The sequence below is a fragment of the Mangifera indica genome, chromosome 14 (assembly GCF_011075055.1).
Source record: "Mangifera indica cultivar Alphonso chromosome 14, CATAS_Mindica_2.1, whole genome shotgun sequence".
In the NCBI taxonomy this organism is placed as follows: Eukaryota; Viridiplantae; Streptophyta; class Magnoliopsida; order Sapindales; family Anacardiaceae; genus Mangifera; species Mangifera indica.
Genome location: NC_058150.1, coordinates 14,618,556 through 14,638,979, shown reverse-complemented (window position 1 = coordinate 14,638,979; position 20,424 = coordinate 14,618,556). Strand labels below are relative to the sequence as shown.

At 33.6% G+C, this 20,424-nt stretch overlaps 2 protein-coding genes across 6 annotated transcripts; one reads left to right on the top strand and one right to left on the bottom strand.

Annotated features, from left to right (window-relative positions):
* Positions 1 to 13,019: 13,019 nt before the first annotated feature.
* LOC123196397 (cysteine protease ATG4-like) lies at positions 13,020 to 17,087 on the top strand. Of its 5 annotated transcripts, none has more exons than XM_044610413.1 (10): positions 13,020 to 13,127; positions 13,520 to 13,587; positions 13,680 to 14,053; positions 14,145 to 14,230; positions 14,336 to 14,386; positions 14,561 to 14,940; positions 15,834 to 15,972; positions 16,243 to 16,298; positions 16,377 to 16,447; positions 16,528 to 17,087. In XM_044610413.1, exons 2-10 carry the CDS (start codon positions 13,580 to 13,582, stop codon positions 16,740 to 16,742), a joined length of 1,380 nt encoding a protein of 459 aa, XP_044466348.1. In that variant the 5' UTR covers positions 13,020 to 13,127; positions 13,520 to 13,579; the 3' UTR covers positions 16,743 to 17,087. The 5 variants fall into 5 exon arrangements, with proteins under 5 accessions (XP_044466348.1, XP_044466347.1, XP_044466345.1 ...); XM_044610412.1 differs by having other exon boundaries at positions 13,497 to 13,587; XM_044610410.1 differs by having other exon boundaries at positions 13,520 to 14,053.
* A 507-nt stretch (positions 17,088 to 17,594) lies between these two features.
* On the bottom strand, positions 17,595 to 19,571 carry LOC123196398 (F-box/kelch-repeat protein SKIP20-like). The gene is made up of 2 exons (XM_044610414.1): positions 19,070 to 19,571; positions 17,595 to 19,036 (listed from the first exon to the last, which is right to left on the bottom strand). The coding sequence occupies exons 1-2, from the start codon at positions 19,371 to 19,373 to the stop codon at positions 17,961 to 17,963; spliced, it is 1,380 nt and encodes a 459-aa protein (XP_044466349.1). The 5' UTR covers positions 19,374 to 19,571; the 3' UTR covers positions 17,595 to 17,960.
* Positions 19,572 to 20,424: the final 853 nt, after the last annotated feature.

The window sequence follows — 20,424 nt, the reverse complement described above, 5'->3', positions numbered from 1 at the left end:
ATAATTAATCGAAGAGTTATATTTAACGGGATTAATAGATGTACAATCAAAGAATTTAGATATAACATTGATTTCAAGAGGACGTTTTGACTACCTGAACCATCGTAGAAGGTACCATCGAGAAGATCTCATGCAATGATATATAATCGCCGATATCAACAGTCAATATCATATCTTCTCGGGATGGTCTCTCATCAAACAACTGACGCTATAATAATTTTAACATATTAAAATTTATTTCAGAAATAACATTCTTAAAATACTCGAAACAGTTAGTACTCACATCGACAACAGGTGAAGACGAGAACGTGAAAGCACCTGTCGAGTGTCTATCACCATCATCCTGAGAAGGCTGTAAGATAATGTGCAATTATTATAAAGTTACAAACAATTACGTATATAAATAGATTTTAATATCTTGTAAAGTATTAACTTGTTTACCTGTCCGACAGTATCTGGATGGTGATGAGAGTATCCGGCCTCCGTACGACTCAATCTCGTCGTATGCTCTATACAACTCAATCTATCCTCCATAAGAGTCATCCTACCATCAATGCGACTAAACCTATTCTCTATCCTAGCCTCTAACCCAGTAAGTCGAGCTAAGATAAGATTTCCCCATTGAGCCAATGCAGCATCGAAGTGATGAATGGAGAAATCTGGTCTAGTGGTAGGATGATCATCTGGTATCTGCTTAGTGGTAGGGGGCATAGGCACGGGATCCGGTGATATATGCTCGATGGTAGGGGGCCTAAGCCCGAAACCCAATAATATAAGCTCCTTGATAGGGTCGCTAATCGGGCACGTGGGAGGGGGCTGAACAGAAGCATCAACAGGAGGAGGAGCTACGATCAGAGAACTAACGTCACAAGGACTCGATGGTGCATCTGCTGACGCTGAAGAAGATCGATTATCCGACATCCCTGTATATCGGACGATATCCTCATACCACTCCGTATCTCTCTCAACTGGAGATAACTCTAATGGAAAATTAACATCATCCTACAAAATATTTATTTTCAGTATTCATTATTGTCATATCCAGAGTATGTGTTAATACTTAATAAATTAGTACTTACTGGATCTCCAGTGAAGATAGCTGAGATAGAATCCCATCCCGGAATGTCCTTCGTGTGCCATCTCAACATCCAGGCGGCTCCCATATACGGCGACTCGTCTATCCATCGAAATAACGAGTCCAGCGTCTCGTAAATCCAAAACTGCAATATCAATATAAATCGATTATTGTATATATTTACAATCATATTAAACTAATTTTATTTTAAACTTTTATTTTTTGTTTGAATTAATAAATATCATAATTACCTGAAACGCTAATGGAAATCTCATAATGTCATACTGCTTAAGCTGATTTTTTTTTTCTTTTTCGGACCGAAATCCATAGAAATTCGGGAGATGTTATCGCATATAGAGCGATATGTCATCTGTCATACTCGTACTCCCCACGGGTATGCATTAAACCCATCCAGATGATTAACTAATTGTAATATCTTTTGGGAAATTGTTTTCCTCAAGTCACTCCCTAACAACCACATGTGAAGATAAAACAATAGTGCTAACTTAACTGCATCAGTGTCGTCTTCCCCCCACGGTCTCTGCTGGAAAACATGACTCAGATCAACATATGTAACTGATTTACACCCGTGAAAATATGTCTGGAGGATCCGATCTGTGGCTTTCGATGGAATGTAGAGGTCGATATCTACCAAATGACTGAATCGAAGGTCTGTCATAATAGCAAACTCATATGCACTGAATCTGATATCCACGTCATTAACCCGAAACCATAACTCCTCTCCCGAAGTCATCTTATTTACCACTCGAAGGATGAAAGAATGTATTAGGACCCCACTAAATCGACTATCCTTCAACTCTAGGAAGTGTCCGAAACATGTACGCCGAAACATTTGTAATTGTCTCTCTGTTAATAATTTTTTTATCACGGCTCCAACATCTCTATATCCACGTGTAGTAACTTGAGCCTTGAAGTATTTTTCGAGAGGAAATCGCAGTTCATCTCTGCTTTCGTCTCTTTTTCTCTTTTGTACAGCTCCCTGTATGAAAATTAAATTATAATTATATTAAATTTATATAAATTTTTTGGAATAAATTATTCAATTCTATACATAGAGGCCTTATTCAAAAAAACAGATATCAAATTCGAATTCTATACGTCAAAAAACCTTAAGATGGTTAAATTTCAATTTGATCTCATATGAAAAAATCAAAAAAGCCCTAAAATTTAATAGAATTACATTCTGCCCCCCTGATTCCAACAAGAGGAAACACATGCTATTAAACTTCTGGAAAATTGTAATTTGCCCCACCACGCGAATTCGTGAGTCAACCACATGAATTCGGGGGGTTGACCGTAATTTTGCCACCCTACACAGTTTCCTAATTTAACTATGCCCCACCACACGATGAAAATGCGCATTTTCACCCCCAACCACACGATTCCGTGTAGTCCACAAAGTTTGAAAAGTTCAAAACACCTCTCTGTCTACACAAATGCTGACCACACGAATTCGTGTGGTCATTACGCCATTCACGTGATGACTGCCGAATTCGTGTGGCCACATTTCACCTTCCAAACTTCGTTTTTCAAACTCCATTTCAACAACAATCAACTCTAAACCTAATCTAACATAAAAGCCCTAACATAATTCATCAAAATCAGCAAACAATCAAGCATTTTCTTCGAAAATTTCTAACCGTAAACCCTAACACAAAACACCCAAATTTCGCATCAAATCGCTCAAAGCGTGAAATGAAATGCATAAAGAGATGACAAGGGTTGTTTTACTAACCTTTTTGTCCATCGTCGTTGTCGGAAACGTCGAAAAAATCGCCGAATGAAATCGGAGTTGTCGAGTGCGCGAATCGTGTGTTCAAAATTTTCAGTTTCGTGTGTTTGGCTGTTGTGCGTGTGGTTTTGGACGATTTTGAGTGGAGGGGCATTTTTGTCTCTTCACAATTTTGGGGCATTTTCGTTTAGTGTTAAAATTTAGGGGTAATTTCGTTTTAGCCCTTAATCTTTGGGGCAATTATTTTAATTTCCCGAAATTTTAACAATTACATAAATCAAAGAATTTCATACTGGTATGTTTAAATTTTGACTCATATTTATTTGTTTGAATGTTTTCATTTTTGTAAGGCCAAACGATTATTTCCCACCCAAGGTATGCTGTAATGACAAGTTTCCACCTTTTAACTATAGAAACATCAAATATTCACCCATGGCCAGTTAAAAATAATGATAGTAAGGGTAAAATCGTCATTTTCTCTATAATATTAAAAAATAAACTAAAATATAATCTATTTTTACGTCCCTAAACTTTGAAAACTAAAATTTTCCCCCAGTCTAAGTTTTAAAAAATGACAGTTTCACCCTAGGGTTTGGTTTTGAAATCTCCGACGACATCTCCGGCTCTATTGCCGACGACCTCTCTCTCTCGAAGCATCCTCTCCTTCCGATGACCTTTTTCCTCCTATTTGGAGGTCGATCGACGTCGGAGACGCCTTGGGAGACGAAAAACTTCGTCGGGGAAGACGAAGTTCTTTGTCTCCCAAGGCGTCTCCGACACCGATCAGCCCTCCAAATGGGAGGAAAGAGATCGTCAGAAGGAGAGGATGCTTCGGGAGGGAAAGGTCGTCGGCAATGGAGCCGGAGAAGTCGCTGGAGATTTCAAAACCAAACCCTAGGGTGAAACTGCCATTTTTTAAAACTTAGGTTGAGGGAAAATTTTAGTTTTTAAAGTTTAGAGAGGTAAAAAGAGATAAAATTTGTAGACGTTAGGATTCTGTTAAATTTAACCGACTATAGATAGGTATTTGTTGTTTCCATAGTTAAAGGATGAAAATTTGTCATTACAGCATACCTTGGGTGGCAAATAGTCGTTTGGCCTTTTTGTAACTCAAACTATTGGTGGAGGTAGCATCTTGGGAAATTTAAATAAAACCAAAACAGAAGAAAGAACTAAAACTCAAAGAAAAAAAAGAAGAGGAAACTCTCAACTCAACCATGTCTAACGAGGAGCACCACTTGGAATCAAATGCTGATGTTGGAGCCTCCAAAAATTGCAATCAACAAGCTGGAGCCATCTGCAAGAATGGTTATGTTGTGTGTGAATTTGTTTTTATGTTTGTTTGACATGTATTCCCATATGGGTTTGTTCTTATTTTCTATGCTCTTTGAAGAGTTGTTTTGGTTTTTTAATGGTAATTGTGCATTATTGTTCATTTTTTGCGTTAATTTTACTAAAACATTGGTGTTGATTTGATGTAAATCGAATTTTTTATTTATTAAATTAGATTTTACTCCACTCATATCTTTCATTGTTTTAATAAATTTATCTATTTTTAATCATTTAGATAGACAGAATAATAGGGTTTGTCAAATCAAACTAATTTCATAATTGTTTATTATACTTGTTGATTGTATCAAGTCTAAGACCCTCACAATTGCACATCTTCGTATTGGATTAGTTTTTAAAAATATATAAACTTACAACATAACTCATACTATAATTGGTCGTCTTATGTCAAGTCTTTAACGAACCGGCCTATTAAATATATATATTTTTAATTTTTAATTTTTTATTAAATTTTTAGATTTTTTATACTAATATTTTAATTTTTCATTAGAATAATGATAAATAATTAATAATTTTTGATTTTATCTTTTGATTTTTTATTAAATTAATAATAAATTTATTATTACTTTTTAATTTTTCATAATATTAATTAATGCTTTTAAATTTTTCATAAAAATTATTTGAATTTTTTATATAATAATAAATAAATAATTAATATTTTAAAATAATTAATAAATTTAAAAAAAAATTATGTACAGTATCGTATTGACTCAAAGGCCGATTAAAAGGCTGTTACAATCCTTGTCAGGGCCGATGGCCGTGCCAAAACCGAAAAAAAAAAAAGGGAAAAGGACTATGTCCAACCCATTTTTTTGTTTAATCTCAAATATATACTCATGTCTTACAAAAAACCTAAACACTCATCTAAAGTTTAATTTATTTGCATCCACCCACATATTTTCTATTAGATTAAGGGGTAAATTCGTTATTTTATCAATAATATTAAATAATTAAAATCTGATCTTATTTTCCCTCTTTAATTTAAAAAACTAACATTTATCCCCTGAATTAAGTTTTAAAAAATTCACTTTTTCCCTCTGAAATACAACCACTTTTTTCCGACAACGACGGAGAAGTTTTCGTCCAGAGGTCGACCACCTCTGGACGGTAATGACCTTTGGACAACGATTGTCGTTCAAATCTTCGGACAACGATCGTCATCCAAATCTTTGGACAACGAATAGTCGTCCAAATTTTTTGATGACGAAGCGTCGTCTAGTCTAGATGACATTTCGTCGTCTATTCTGGATAATGCTCTGTCGTCTAATGAAGCTCAACGAGCGTTGTCCAGATTTAGACGATGCTCATCACTCTTCCTCCAGTCATGTCATCATCGATGGGTGAAGGAAAAGAGAAAAAAAATTAGGGATTTAGAGGGGTAAAAGTCACTTTTTAAAGATCAAGGATGAGGGTAAAAGTTAATTTTTAAAATTGGAGAAAAAAATATGATAAAATTATATAACTGTAATGTAAATAGTAAAATAATGGGTTTATCTCTTTATTTAATGAAAAATTTAACGATGTTTTAAAAATTGATAAGTATTTAAATTTTTTTTAGGTATAGGTATGTTTTTGAGATAGGGGTAAAAAACGGGGGGAAATAACGTTTTCCCAACAAAAAACATGGAAGACCTCCCTTGACGTGTCTTCATCCAGGTTTCACACCGATCTATACGTGATCAGTCCGTCCTTTTGCCAAGGTTAGTAGCAGTCACTATCCTCTCTCTACTCCCAACTCTCCTCTACTCTTCACCAACGCCGATGCCTGCCAACTCTCACTCCTAGGGCCCATGGCATTGGAGAGTAGAAATGGGTTGGTGAGTGGGTCCCACTTAACCAACTCCATGCCTTATCCTCGCCGATTTAATCGTTGCTTCTCTCAGGAATTTAGGTCCTGGATCTGACCAACCATACCATACGTCCATACATACATACATGAATCATTTGACAATCCATCCCATCTACTTGCTTCATGTTGCCCACAAATCAATTCCACCCAGCTTGTTTCCTCCATTTATCATAATGTGAATCCATGAATAATTGTCCAGAAAAATTAGATTACGTTTATTACAAACCCTTCAATGGAGCTAAGATCTAGATCAAACTCAAAAGTTGGTTCAATTTGGTTTAATTTAACTCAAATTTATTTAAGTTTAAGTTAAGAAGATCGGTTTGTTTTTAAAACTAAGTCAAACTTAAGTTAAAGAAAGTTCAGTTCAATTTAATTCATGAGTCAATCGGATAGCTTGAAATAGTTTGAGTTTAGATTATAGCTTGATTTGAATTATGTCAAATAATTATCAAAATAATATTATTTTATTTATTATAAAATAAAATAAAATCGTTCAATCAATAAGCTGTGAACTCAATTTACAAATTTGAATAACTAATTCGAGTCATAAACTTGAACCTAGCTTTAAACTTCAAAATTTAGAGATCAAATCAAACTTTCCAAATTTCTTTGGACATGTCGAGAAAGTCAATGGTATCATCTTCAAACATGACATACAGCACCATAAATTCTTGCATGGCCATTATGCTCTTATAATTTATATGATCAAAATCTTCAACCATGTTGCAAATATAAGTCCCTTCATTTTGTCATAATTTCCCTCCATGTATTCGTAGAATGGAGTTGAAACAGAATAATTTATAAAGCACAAGATAGATGCACCCTAAACACTTGCTACATTTCAAAATACAAAGGGATATTTCTTAAGCTCCAACATTTTTTTATTTTCTAAGATAGGAAATGGGCTAGTCCATAACCTCTCGGGGGGACGAGATGATCTACTTACTTTATCTATGCAACATTGCTGACACACTCGATTATGGGCAGATCGAGAACTTCCTGAATGGAAACTGGCTAGTGTGAGATAATTGATCTATTTCAAAATAAAGCAGTTAATACATAAAATAGAAATCAATAGAGCTCACTAACCTGTATGCAAACCGCCATTCTGATAAATCTAGTGAAACAATAACCCAAAGTCTGTTCAAGTTCAGATAAAAAATGCACACAACAATTTAACAAAAATGATAAAATAACCAGAAGCTACACGCTCGAAATTCTTGTGAAACATTCATCAAAAACAAGTAACCAACTTCCCAGACAAAACTCTTTCTATGGTACATTCATATGCAGCTTTGGTTACTTTATGACAGTGAAACACCGGGTTAGACTTTAACCATTTTGTACAGTAGAATGAAATCCAACAATTTGAACACAGTACTCCGAATTATAATCTTCACAAGAGCAGCTAAGCTAATATATTGAAACAGCCAAATCAAAATTACTGTTACAATTGGGAGAAGAGATAGCTAATTGGCATGCTACAAACTTTAATCGGAAGAAATCTTGGGCTTGCTAGGTTTTACCCTCAGGCAATCTTGATCCTCACCAAATTGACAAAACTGCTAAATTTGTTAATGGGGGGGCATTGAGTCGTAGAAATAAAATTTCAAAATGAAGTACATCTACCACTAATGATTAAAAGATGCCTGCTTAGAACATATGAATACATGTTGAGTAAATTATCTGACAGTATGCAATAGGAGCAATGCAAGTGCTCATACTGATAATCATATGTCAGATGTTCGCCATTTTTATGTCATGGGTTGCAAATATACCTATTCTCGTTTCACCATCAATTATCCCGCAGAAAGGATAAATTGAGACATTAAAGATTAGTAAATGAACAAGTATGACTATAAAATCAGCTTTAGTGGCCAGTAAAGAACCGTTTCTGCATCTCAGTATTGCGGCACCATGTCTCTATTGATCGCACACAAATAGAAGTCCGTTTCTCCACGGTTTTTCATTTTCCAAAGTCTTTCCTCACATCTTTTGTCATCAATAAGTGCATTGAATAAACACCTAGTATAAATTTAGGCCAAAAGACTTATTCCCACCCAAGGTATAACGAAAGCCCAAATACTCACTCTTTAACTTTCAAAAATTTAAATATTTATTTATAAATTAAAATCTATTAAATTTTTTATTTAGTGTTAAGGGTAAAATCATCATTTAATAATAATATTTAAAGTTTATATCAGTTTACCCTCTTAACTTGAAAAATAATAATTTCCCTCAAAATAAAATTTTAAAAAATGACATTTTCCCCCAAACTAGGGTTTCCAATTTTGTCAATGAATTTCCGACCAACAATGGCTAATCTCTCTCCTTCTCGGTGTCGTTTTTTCCTCTGATGCTTAATATCTAACCAACGATGTCTAGATTTAATGAAATTTAGACTAAATCCAAGAAAAGAGTTGAAACTTTTCGTTTGGATCTTCGTCATCTAGACGAAGTCGACTTTATTTGGGCAACGATGACAGTCCAAACAAGGAGTCATCCTCCTCTAGACAAGGCTAATCTCTTTGTCCGAACCATCGTCATAGTCCAGACAAAGTCGCCTTCACTTGGACAACAAAGAGTTTTGACTCTTTGTCTAGATTTCGTTTGGATTCTATCAACTCTAGATGTCATCAGTCCAATATTGAACATCGGAGGGAGAGACGACACCGAGAGGGGGAGAGATTGGCCATTGTTAGCTGGAAATTCATAGATGAAATTTGAAAACGCTAGGTAAGGGGAAAATGTCACTTTTCAAAACTTAATTTTGGGAGAAAATTGTTAGTTTTTCAAATTATAGGGGTAAAATGATATAAATTTTTATTTTTTAAAATATTAATGGCTTACAAAGGTAGTGAAACTTAAGAATACAAAATGTGATTTTAGTGTGATAAGTGGGGATGGATTCAGGTTGGGCCAAGCTTGAACACCCCTTAGCTCAAGTTTAGTATGGACTAAAAATAGTTTGGCTGGAATACAGTTTGAGTTCATCAAGTTAAAATTAGATTCAACTCAAGTTCAGTTTGGATGAAAAATGACTCAGTTCGGTTTAGTTTGAGTTTAGCTCGATTTTGTAGCTCAAATTAATTGTTCAAATTCATAGCTCGGTTCAGCTCAAATTAATGGTTTGAATTGACAGCTCAAATGTATGGCTCAGATTCGTGGCTCGAGTTCGTGATTCATTAACAAAATAACATCATTTTACCTAATAATATTCAAAATTTATGATTTGAGTCACCGATTTGAGTCAAATCGAGTCATGAATTTGAACTACTAAATTTGAGTTGATTTTAGCCGAATCAAGTCACAAATTCGAATTATTGATTTGAGTTATAGATTTGAGCCGAATAGAGCCAAACACCTTTTGGCTTGAGTTCAATTCGAATTAAAAAACAAGTCAAATCTTTTAACTCGAGTTCTATTTGAATTTTAAACAAATAAATTTAAGTCGAGCTAAATTAAACTAAATCGACTTTCAAAATTGAACCGGCTTAGGTCATATCTAGGCCTAGTGATAAGAAATGACTAAAATATCACCTTCTCCACCATACTCAATTACAAACTCTCCATGTTGAATATCTTCGTCTGCCAAAATCCAAGATCCGCATTTCTCGATCTAAAAGCAATACCTTATTTAACCGACCTGAAAATCTATGTTGAACATTTATTCTAGAGCAATACTATATGTATCCATTTTGGGTACACAAATATATACACACTTATATATGTCATCATATGATTGGTTATTGTTTTATTCTTAATTCAAAATCATCTAATCACATGGTGATATATATAAATGTGTATATATTTGTGTATCTAAAGTGGATACACATAGTTTTATTGTTTATTCTATGCAGGAGCCATTTTCGAGCAGTAAATTAATAATGGGAAGGGGGTAAGTTCTGGTTTGTCTAGGCAAAAATTCCAAGTCATGTTATGGATATCCTCATGTATTCATGGTGATGATGTTGGTTAAGTGTCTGGCGAAACAATGGCATCAAGTTGACAATGGCGTCAACGTTATGCCTTTTTTCTTCTTGTTCTTCAGGGGGTTGTTATTGTTAAGATGGTTGTTCAACGTCCAATTCGGCTTCCGTCTCTTCAGATTGGTCAGTGGAAGATTGGTTTTAAAAACCAACAAATTTCCCCTCACCCAAGGTTTGAAAAATCAACTTTTCCCCCTAGGGTTTTTCCAAGATGCCGCCGGCAGTTGGAAATGATAGCAACGACAGTGTTCTCTCTCTTTCTTGGCTTCTCTGTCAACCCCCTTCCATTCTTGACTAACCTCGACTGATGAAAACATTATTTCAACTATTGATGAAGAGGATGATTTGTCTTGGTTAGAGACGAAAACAATACATCATCATTTTCTCTCAGACACCAATGATGCATCGTCTTCGTCTAAGATGAAGACAAATCGCATCTTTGTTTGAAAAAGATCGATTCGTCTTCGTCGATCAGTTTTGTCAGCCAATGATGGCTGAAAATGAAGCATCAATGAGAGAAAAATCGGGAGGGAGAGAGAACGTTGTCATCGCCAGCAACGTTTGGAGAAACCCTAAAGGGCAGATGAAAATTTTCAAACTTTGAATAGGAAAATTTGTTAGTTTTTTAATCAAAGGGGTGAAAATGTGATAAATTTTTAGTTTTTAAAATATTTTTATTAAATAACAATTTTATTTCTGATAATAACAATAAAATTTAATATATGAATAGATATTTAAATTTTTGATAATCAATATATAAGAAATTAGATTCACACCAAGCCTTAGCTGTCATTGGGCCAAATATATATATTTAAAAAGAAGGATGGTGAAAGGAAAGCCGACTTTCTAAGATTCAAAATATGGGGAAAATAGAAAGTGAACTTTTGTAAGATACAAAATATTTTATAAATGCAAACTGAGTGAGCAGAAGGCATATTCCATAATTGATGAACCATACTAAATACAAACTGAATGGGTTAAGTTTTAGGGAAGAACTTGTCAGAATAAATTTCGGTTTCAATTTCGAATCTGAGCTGAGTGTGTTGAGTTTGGGAGGGACGTTTTTGAGCGAATGAAGTTGTTACAACTTTTAGAGAGAGACAGTTATACCCCAGATACATAAAAGGGTAAAAATGTCATGTCCTATAATTCATATGAAAAAGTTGAGAACATGAATATTTTTAACGAGGCGCTGCATGGCATTTGATATCAATCACTATTTAATAATGACGAGTGAAGGATATCACCCTTCTATTTGTCCAATTTCAATTTTTACTCCATACCGAGATACATGGGAAAGTCTAAATTCCTATTATTTTATGTCTGTCATCTAGAATTGAGGATTTACACAATTACCTGTACAATTAGGGCTATAATCCAGTCAAGTAAGTAGAATTAAATAGTTTTTGATTCAAGCTTGATTGAATAACATAAAGGCAAAGTTTGAGCTTATCAAGTTGTTGAATTCTCAATTTGAGCTCAAGTTTGAAATATATAAGTTAGCTTAGGTTTAACTTAAAAAATTACATTTAAATATTTTAATTTTTAAATAATTATATTTAAATATTATAACTTATATATATTTATCAGTTATTTTATATTCAAATATTTCAAAGCAAAATTCAAACATGTAAATATAAAATTTAAAATTTTTAAGAATTTATTAATAGTTCATAATATTTGTACAATTTTTTTTGTTAGCACAGAAGTATTATTGTATGGAAATTTTAGGTATAGTGATAATTAACAAATTATAGGGTGGTAATAATAATATTTCCAAGAGTAAATAACGTTTTTCCTACCTAAGGTTTGGTCCAAAAACATTTTTGCACTCTTAGTTTGTATAAATAACATTTTCCAATCCAAATCCAAATCTATTAAAAAAACTAATGACGTATAGGTGAAATAATAATTTTAATAAATATTAATTATAAAAATAAAAAAACAATAAATTTCTATTTGATCAAAATGTTTAAAATATGATAATTTAACCCTTAAAAATATTATTACATTTTATTTAATTTTTATGGATGTAACTATCATTTCCAAAATAATTAGGGGGCAAAATGATATGTTAAAAATTTCCAAAAGTCTCCAAGCTTTTTTAAAATTTTCAATAACCCTCTAAAAATTTTATAAAGACCCATGATACTTTTAAAAATTATAATTTACTCTCTAATATACGATTATACAACAAAAACAGTTCTATTAATATAGAAAATAAAAAAAAGATGAAAGTAAAAGAAAAATAAAATAAATTATTTTAATTTAGATATTTAAAAAGATTTATTTTAATTTTTGTTAATATATGGTTATATAATAATATTAAAAAATAAAAAATAGGAATAAAATAGTAATTTTACTCTTTAATACTATTATTTCATTAATAGAGTTTAATTTTAGGTGAAAAATTATTATTTATGCTGGATCTTTAGGTAAACAATATTATTTAAATTAACTAGGGGAGGAAAAGAGATTCAAGAGTAAATCTTGGGTGGGAAAGGTGATTCACTCTATTTCAAACTATTAAGGAATAAAGTGACTTCAACAGGAGAAAAATTAACAAATTATAAAACTATATAAATTCAGTTTGAATATAATTAAATATTCATATATTATTATATAATTTAATATTATTTTATTTTAATTTAAATTTATTTCATCATATAATACATATTATTTAAAGAACAATATTATGTATACTTATTTTTGATACACAATTAATATACATAGTAATATATTATCATATAATTAAGTGATTTTAAAATATGTATCATCATATAATAAAAAAACATTCAATTATATGATAATATTTTATTTATGTATATAAATTATGTACGAAAAATAAATACACATAATTTTATTGTTATTTAAATAATCAATTACTTTTGAATACTCAACATTGCTCACTGGGCTGGGCTTCACAATAACCAAAACCGGCCCGAAAAACCTCGTTAAACAAGTGTAACGGTAACAGTTTAACTCAAAAATCAAAAGACCGTTTTTTGTTGTCGCTTTCGTGTTTCTTTGTCTCTTTCTTTTGCCTCTTAAAAGGAGAAGAATTTTCGAGTTGAGGTTGGACTTCACTCCAATCATTGATTTCTTCTGGTAACCCATCTCCATCTTTCTGTTTACATATATATTTTTCCTTCTGCTTCAGTTTTTATTTATTTATTTATATTTTTTATGCAATTGATTATTACGACATTAATTTTTTTGTTCAATCAAATTATAAGCCAACTTAGTTACGGTCACTGCAGATCCTACTTTGTTTCTTATATCTTTTTGCTATCAAGTTTAAATTTTTCTATTTGGGTAATTGAGTATTTGTGTGTTTGTTTTATTTAATTTGTGTTATTGTTCAAACAATCATGATATAACTGTAAACTGCTTAACTGGAGCAAATTTTTTTTTCCGAAATGCTATGTTATTAATGAGAGCTTCGGTTTTCTTGTTCATTTGATATTCATCTTGCAGCTTCTTTGGCTTTTTGGCTGCAGTTGAAATTTTAAAATTTGGGATTGCTTCTATGAGGCAATTGCTTTTCCATATTCTGATTCATGACTAGGTAATGAAGGGTTTTCATGAGAAGGCAGTTGCTGCAAAATTTTCTTCTAAAAGTTTAGTTGATACTTCTAATAGAGCTTTGATATCCTCCAGCTCAGAGCCAGGATCTGGTGACGTTAAAAAATCTGAGGGTTCTTTGTTGTCGGGCTTCTTAACATCAGCTTTCTCAATCTTCGAAACTTACAGCGAGTCATCGGCTCCTGAAAAGAAGGCAGGTCATAGTAAGAGTAATGGGTGGGCAGCATCTTTGAAGAGGGTAGTGACTGCTGGCTCAATGAGGAGAATACTCGATCGTGTACTAGGGCCCAGCAGGACTGGAATTATTAGCTCAACCAGTGACATATGGCTTCTAGGTGTTTGTTATAAGATTTCACAGGAAGAGTCCACTAGCGATGTAGCTGATAGCAATGGATTGGTTGCATTTAACCAAGATTTTTCATCTAGGATTCTGATAACATATCGTAAAGGTTTGTATAATGTAGCATTATCCTTTTTAAGTACATATGTAATTTATCAACTTTCATGTGTAACAATTGTGTTTGGATGGTTCATCTACAGGTTTTGATACTATTGGGGATTCAAAGTTTACAAGTGATGTAGGCTGGGGTTGCATGCTTCGAAGCAGTCAGATGCTTATTGCTCAGGTTCTTTTTCAGCTTACTACAGAAAAATTTTGAATGATCACAATAATTTGGGTTTATAATCACAAGCTCATGTTATTTTTCCCTTTTGCACTGTAATTTTTGTAGGCATTGCTTTTTCATCGATTGGGAAGATCCTGGAGAAAGTCTTCTCAGAAGGTAAGAGAAATGGTACTGATGTGCTTCTCATAGCCCAATTTTGTGATCGCATTTGAATTATAGATAATTATTATATTAGAAATAAATTCTTCCTGAGATATAGTCATGAGAAAGTCTTGTCAAGCTTTAAAGCATATTGATTATACTCAAGCTATTTCCTTATTTATTTTGCAGCCATTTGATCTTAAATATCTTGAGATCTTACACCTTTTTGGTGATGCTGAGGCGTCACCTTTTTCTATTCACAATCTTCTTCAAGCTGGGAAGGCTTATGGTCTTGCTGCTGGGTCATGGGTCAGCCCATATGCCATGTGTCGTACATGGGAATCTCTAGCCCGCTGTAAGAGAAAGGAAATTAGCCTTAACTGCCAGCCACTTCCCATGGCTGTCTATGTGGTTTCTGGTGATGAAGAGGGAGAGCAAGGTGGAGCTCCAGTAGTCTGTATTGAAGATGTCTCTAAACATTGTTTTGAGATTTCAAAAGGTGACGCTGACTGGATGCCAATTCTTCTTCTTGTTCCTTTGGTTCTTGGACTTGAAAAAGTAAACCCTAGGTTCGTACATTTTACTTGAGGTTTATCCTTTAGATTGCTAATGATCAATTTCTTTGTTTATTTTGTTTCCACATAATACAGAAGAATTAATCCAAATTCACAATTATGTTATTACTCGTCTTCCTAAAGTTATCATCATAATATGTCTAAGGGCCATGTCTTTTGATTGGCCAAAAGTAGGTTATTCGAAATTGCCTCTAGGAATAATGAGTGTGTTATAAGTAAATCGTTGGCTGGAAGGGTCCTAAGAATTGCTGTATGGTTGTTCTTTCTGAGGTAGATTCTTTAGGTCAGTGAGTTGTTTTGCTTATGAGAACAGTTGCTCTTCAATAGATTGTAAGAGTAAGGATGTTTGGTTGAGTTTGCTTCAGGTAAGAATTTGTGTTTTCCTAATTTCTTATGTTTTGTTTCATAAACAATTTATTGTTCATTTACTAATCATGTGTCATCGTTATTATTAGGCTTAGTTTTCTATAAATAAAAGCTATTGCCAAAGAGCTTCCAAATGGTAATAAATAAAGCATAATATCCTTGTACAAGGGTCTAGTAGCAAATTATTGGCCTCATGATCATTGACTGAGAGTGATGCTAGAGCCTATTAGCATTATCCTGGCAGATATTATTAAACTGCTGTGAGTTTTACAGACATTCAGCCCGATGGTGGAATGACAATCAATCTTTTAGAGACATTTGGATGTAACTTCTACCTTAGGAACTTTCTCCATTCTCATTTTCCTTTTTGCAAATAGTATGACTAAAATTGATGGATTTTAAAGAATCAAACTGTCCTTACTGGGATATTCTCAACTGAAATAAGTAGTGCAATATAAAATTGGAACTCTCCTTTGAGTTTTTGCCTCACCTGTCAGAATTTTTATTTGCTTGCTTATCAGGTTCATTCCATCATTGCGGGTAACATTCTCCTTCCCTCAGAGCCTTGGCATTATGGGTGGGAAACCTGGTGCCTCAACCTACATTGTGGGAGTGCAAGAAGATTGTGCTTTTTACCTTGATCCCCATGATGTTCAGCCAGTAAAGCCTCTAATTCAGTAGTTGACTAAAAGTCATATCCTTTTGAATCATTTTCTTAAATGGCTATTATTACATTGGCTTTTACAAAAAAATTTTGTCAAGCAATTATATTCTTCTGTTCTGGCATGGATGCGGTAACATAAGTTAAAACTAGTTGTCATATCCCACTTGAAAATCCTGATTGTTTATGTTACTGACCACTTAAATGACTGTACAGCATTGGCAAATATCACTCTAACTGCAGTTTATTTCATTATGGCTGGTTGTCAGGTAGTCATTGTCAACAGGGATGATTTAGAGGTTGACACTTCATCTTACCACTGCGAGTAAGTGATTTTCTGGACTTTTGGCTTCTGAGCTTATTTTCAGATTTTGCTTTCTTAACTATTGAATATTTGCTCCAGTGTTGTAAGGCACATTCAACTGAACTCGATTGATCCATCTTTAGCTATAGGATTCTATTGTCAAGACAAAGGTTTGCTTTCTCTTCACTGAATTTGTGTAGGTAAAATTAGGACCAAGCTCTTGCTGATTCTTCCCTTTTCTGGTTGGCAGATGATTTCGATGATTTTTGCTCCCGAGCATCCAAGCTAGCTGATGAATCAGATGGCGCTCCCTTATTCACTGTAACTCAAACCCATAAAAAACCAGTCAACCACGGTGATGTCTTGGATGATACCAGTGGAGTTCGAGAGGATGATTCCTTAGGTGTGGTGCCCATAAATGACTCAGAAGGCAATACACATGAGGATGACTGGCTACTCCTTTGAGTGGAAGACATTGTAATTTGTACTGGGTAATGTCTTACTGCTCATCTTGGTGATGATGGTGGGTGTATATCCAATTCAGTTGGCTTGCGATGCGGATGATCATCCTGGAATTTACTGAATTCATGTGCAGAAAAGTATATTTATTATGATTCTTTTCTCTTTTAATTACGTCCAAGTTGTTCATACAACTCACCAAAAAAATTCATGTTGTAAAATAAATGCAAAGCATCCCATTAAGACTTGTTTATCGAGAAAAGTTTGTGCTTCATTGTTGGGTTATACTATGATAGGATGTACAGAAAATTATTGTAATGCATAAAATGCCTTTCAACCGGTGCTTCACGACTTTTAGAATGCACAGAAGACTTTCTCTTGTATAAATGTTATATAATCAGTTCTTTATTCTTAAATAAGCAAACAAGTTGATAGCTAGTTTTACATACTTTAGTCTTAGCTTCAACCCATATTGTTCAATCAAACCCATTGAGTAGATAAATAGATAATAGGGTGGATTCGAGCTAACTTGATATCTTAGTTCAATTTTGAAGGCTTATCAACACCTTGCATTGGAGTTTTTCATTTTTAGTAATTCTTTTTTTTTAGTTGACTTTTTTTTTTTCTTTAGAGTGCTTATTCTTCTAATGTTATTGTTTTACCATTTGAGTCAATTCGAAATCAAGCTTGAGGTTTTATATTTGAATTGAGCTTGAGATGGTTTTTATTTGAATTTGGTTTGTTTAATTCACATCATACGAATGTATGTTATTTGTTTATTAGCTATATAGCAATATGCCATTACTATTATTATATATATGTAACACTTGAACTACTTAAAAGATAACCAGCTCAAACTCAATCAAAGGTTGGTACTATTCTTGGCCAAAAGATTATTTTCTACACAAAACTAAAGATGTTTAGCACAAGGCCGCTTGACCCAGAATTTGTGTAAGCTCATTCTAATAGATAATTATAGATCACCAAACTGACAACGGTCAACTACCTGGCTCAATAATTGATAAGAAAAAGTGCCGATAGAGGCCCCATCTCCATCTATTATACCTCAGTACCCAAAAAGCACAAAACTTTAACCCATAATACATCTCATCTCTAATGAAAACACCCATATGTTACATTTAACAGCTAGTCTAACTTAACTCTCTCTCAATCTAACTTAATTCATGGTGATAAGAACAAGACAAAAAACCTCAAGTTTCTTTCTTAGATAAGGATGTGAGAGGCAGAGTATGGGAAGCCAGAAAAGTCAGCAGGCATGTGCACATGAGTCCACTTTGTGTTACCATTCTTATTATCTCTTTCCACTATGAAAGCCCCTTCTCCTTCGCATTCACTGCATGTTGATTCAGTTGATGATGATGATCCTCTACTTCCATTTCCAGTCATCACAAACACCTTCTGCTGACAACTATTATTAACTATGGCACAATCTCCAAGTCCTGTCACACTTATACACGGAGATGTCCCAGTAATAGTATTGGGAAGTCCAACAATTGAACTCACCATTTTCCGTTTCTTCTCCTTAGCTTCACACTCTTTTGCAATCGAATTTACCCCTCCATGTTGTTGTTGCTGCAATATTTGTTGCTCTTTTGACAAGAACCACAGCCACTGACATTGCTTTAGACTGGTACTATTATTAGAAGTAATTGGAGTTGTGGTGCCTCTGGGGCTAATACTAGGAAATGGCCAAACTCCGTCAACTTTAGACCAAATCCCAGTTGCAGGATCATAACACTCAGCATCATTCCTGAAACTCCCTTGACTTTCAGTGCCATAACCACTCACAACCCAAAACCTATCATCACCATCCCAACACATCCCTTGACATTCATCTCTCTCTTCTTCCATCTCAGGCAACATCCTCCACTCATCAGCCTTAACATCATAAACTTCTGCCGATTTCAAAGCATTCTTCTGATTGTCATGCCCTCCCGCCACATAAACTTGACTCCCTCCAACCACTGCACATGCAAAGAAAGAACGCGCAACTAACATAGGGGCCGCACGCCTCCAGCTGGGGCCTTTAACCATGTCAAGAACATACACATCAGGAACTGGTTCAAGTGTGGTAGGGTCCCAACCACCTAAAAGCAACAACTTTCCACAAGATTGAAGTGATATACACTGACAAAACATTGGAACTCCCCATGTTTTATTATTACCTGAACCAATGTTTGGTCTGATCCTTTGCCAGGTTTGATTGTTGCAGTTGTAGATACTGAGCCCATATTGAAGTGGGGTGTTGCTAATTTCTTGTATTTGTTGTTGTTGTTGGTGGTGGTGGTGGTGGTGGTGGTCTTGTTGTTGGTCTTCATCTTCTTTCTTGACGTTTCCGACTCTTGGAAACTCAGAAACAACAAGAGTTGAATCTTCTTTTTCCTGCTGTGAGGGTGGAGCTGGAGAAGGGAGAGGCTGGATTTGGCAGACAAGTTGTTCAGCAGTGCCGGATTTGATTCTTTGTTGATAAAATGAACGACTAGAGAGCAAGTTTTGCCAAGTATGGCAAACTGATTTCATATCGGAATGGAATTTGTAAGGGACTCTTATTAAACATTCCATGGCAAGCTCATCTGGGAGGCTTGGAATTAAGTTCCTTTGTGCAAGTTCTAGCATTTTGAAGAAAATATGTATCTATATTGAAAGAAATTGAGAAGAGAAAAAGGGTGGACTGGTGGTTAAATTGTTAGTGAGATTTAAAGAGAATCATGAATTGAGAGTGTTTCAGAAGGGCGAGGGACGCTGTGAACATGTGAAGACATTTATATAGAACCAATAGAGAGAAGGGGAGAGAGAGACCATGAGCATAACCTGTAGTTGGGGCTTGAATCAGCATTCGGTTGGGTGCGGTTTAGGATTTTTTTATTAAATTTAAAGTGTGTCTTGTTTATTAAATATTTTATTATTAAAATTAAAAAATTATTTAAAAGATAATGGTATATAAATAATTATAATATTTAATTAAAAATAATAAAATAATATTAATATATTTTTTATCAAAGAATTATTTTTTAGTTTTAGTAAAATGATAAATATATTCTTACTATAAATAAAAAACTAAATATTAATTTAAGTTTTAGTCTGATAGAATATATTCACGAATTTTCGGTTAGGATTAAGGGATAAATCGTTATTTTCTTAGTAATATTAAAATAATTAAAATTATATCTTATTTTTCTCCTTAATTTAGAAAAATAATAATTTTTCCTCACAATTAAATTTTAACAAATTCACTTTTTTCCCTAAAATACCAATCTTGAAATTTGACCACTTCTTTCAATGAATGGAGGCCTTATGATGAACGAAAACATCATCTTCTAGAGGATAACCTCTGATGATGACACTTCATCATCTAAAATAGACAATACTCTGTCATCTAGTGAAGGATAACGAACATCGTTTAGCAAAGTTAGGGAAGGTGTGAAGAAAAATCCTAGGGATTTAGAGGGGGAATCATTCTTCAAAGTTGAGATATAGGGATAAAATGTTAAATTTTAAAACCTATGGTAGAAATAAGATAAAATTATATATTTATTAATAATATTATTAAATAACTGTTTTGCCCTTATATTCAACTACAATATTAATGAAAGTTTAGGGGTGGGTGAGTATTTGAGTTTTTCATCTGTTACTGTTATACTTTTGAAATTGAGCTAAAACTTAGATA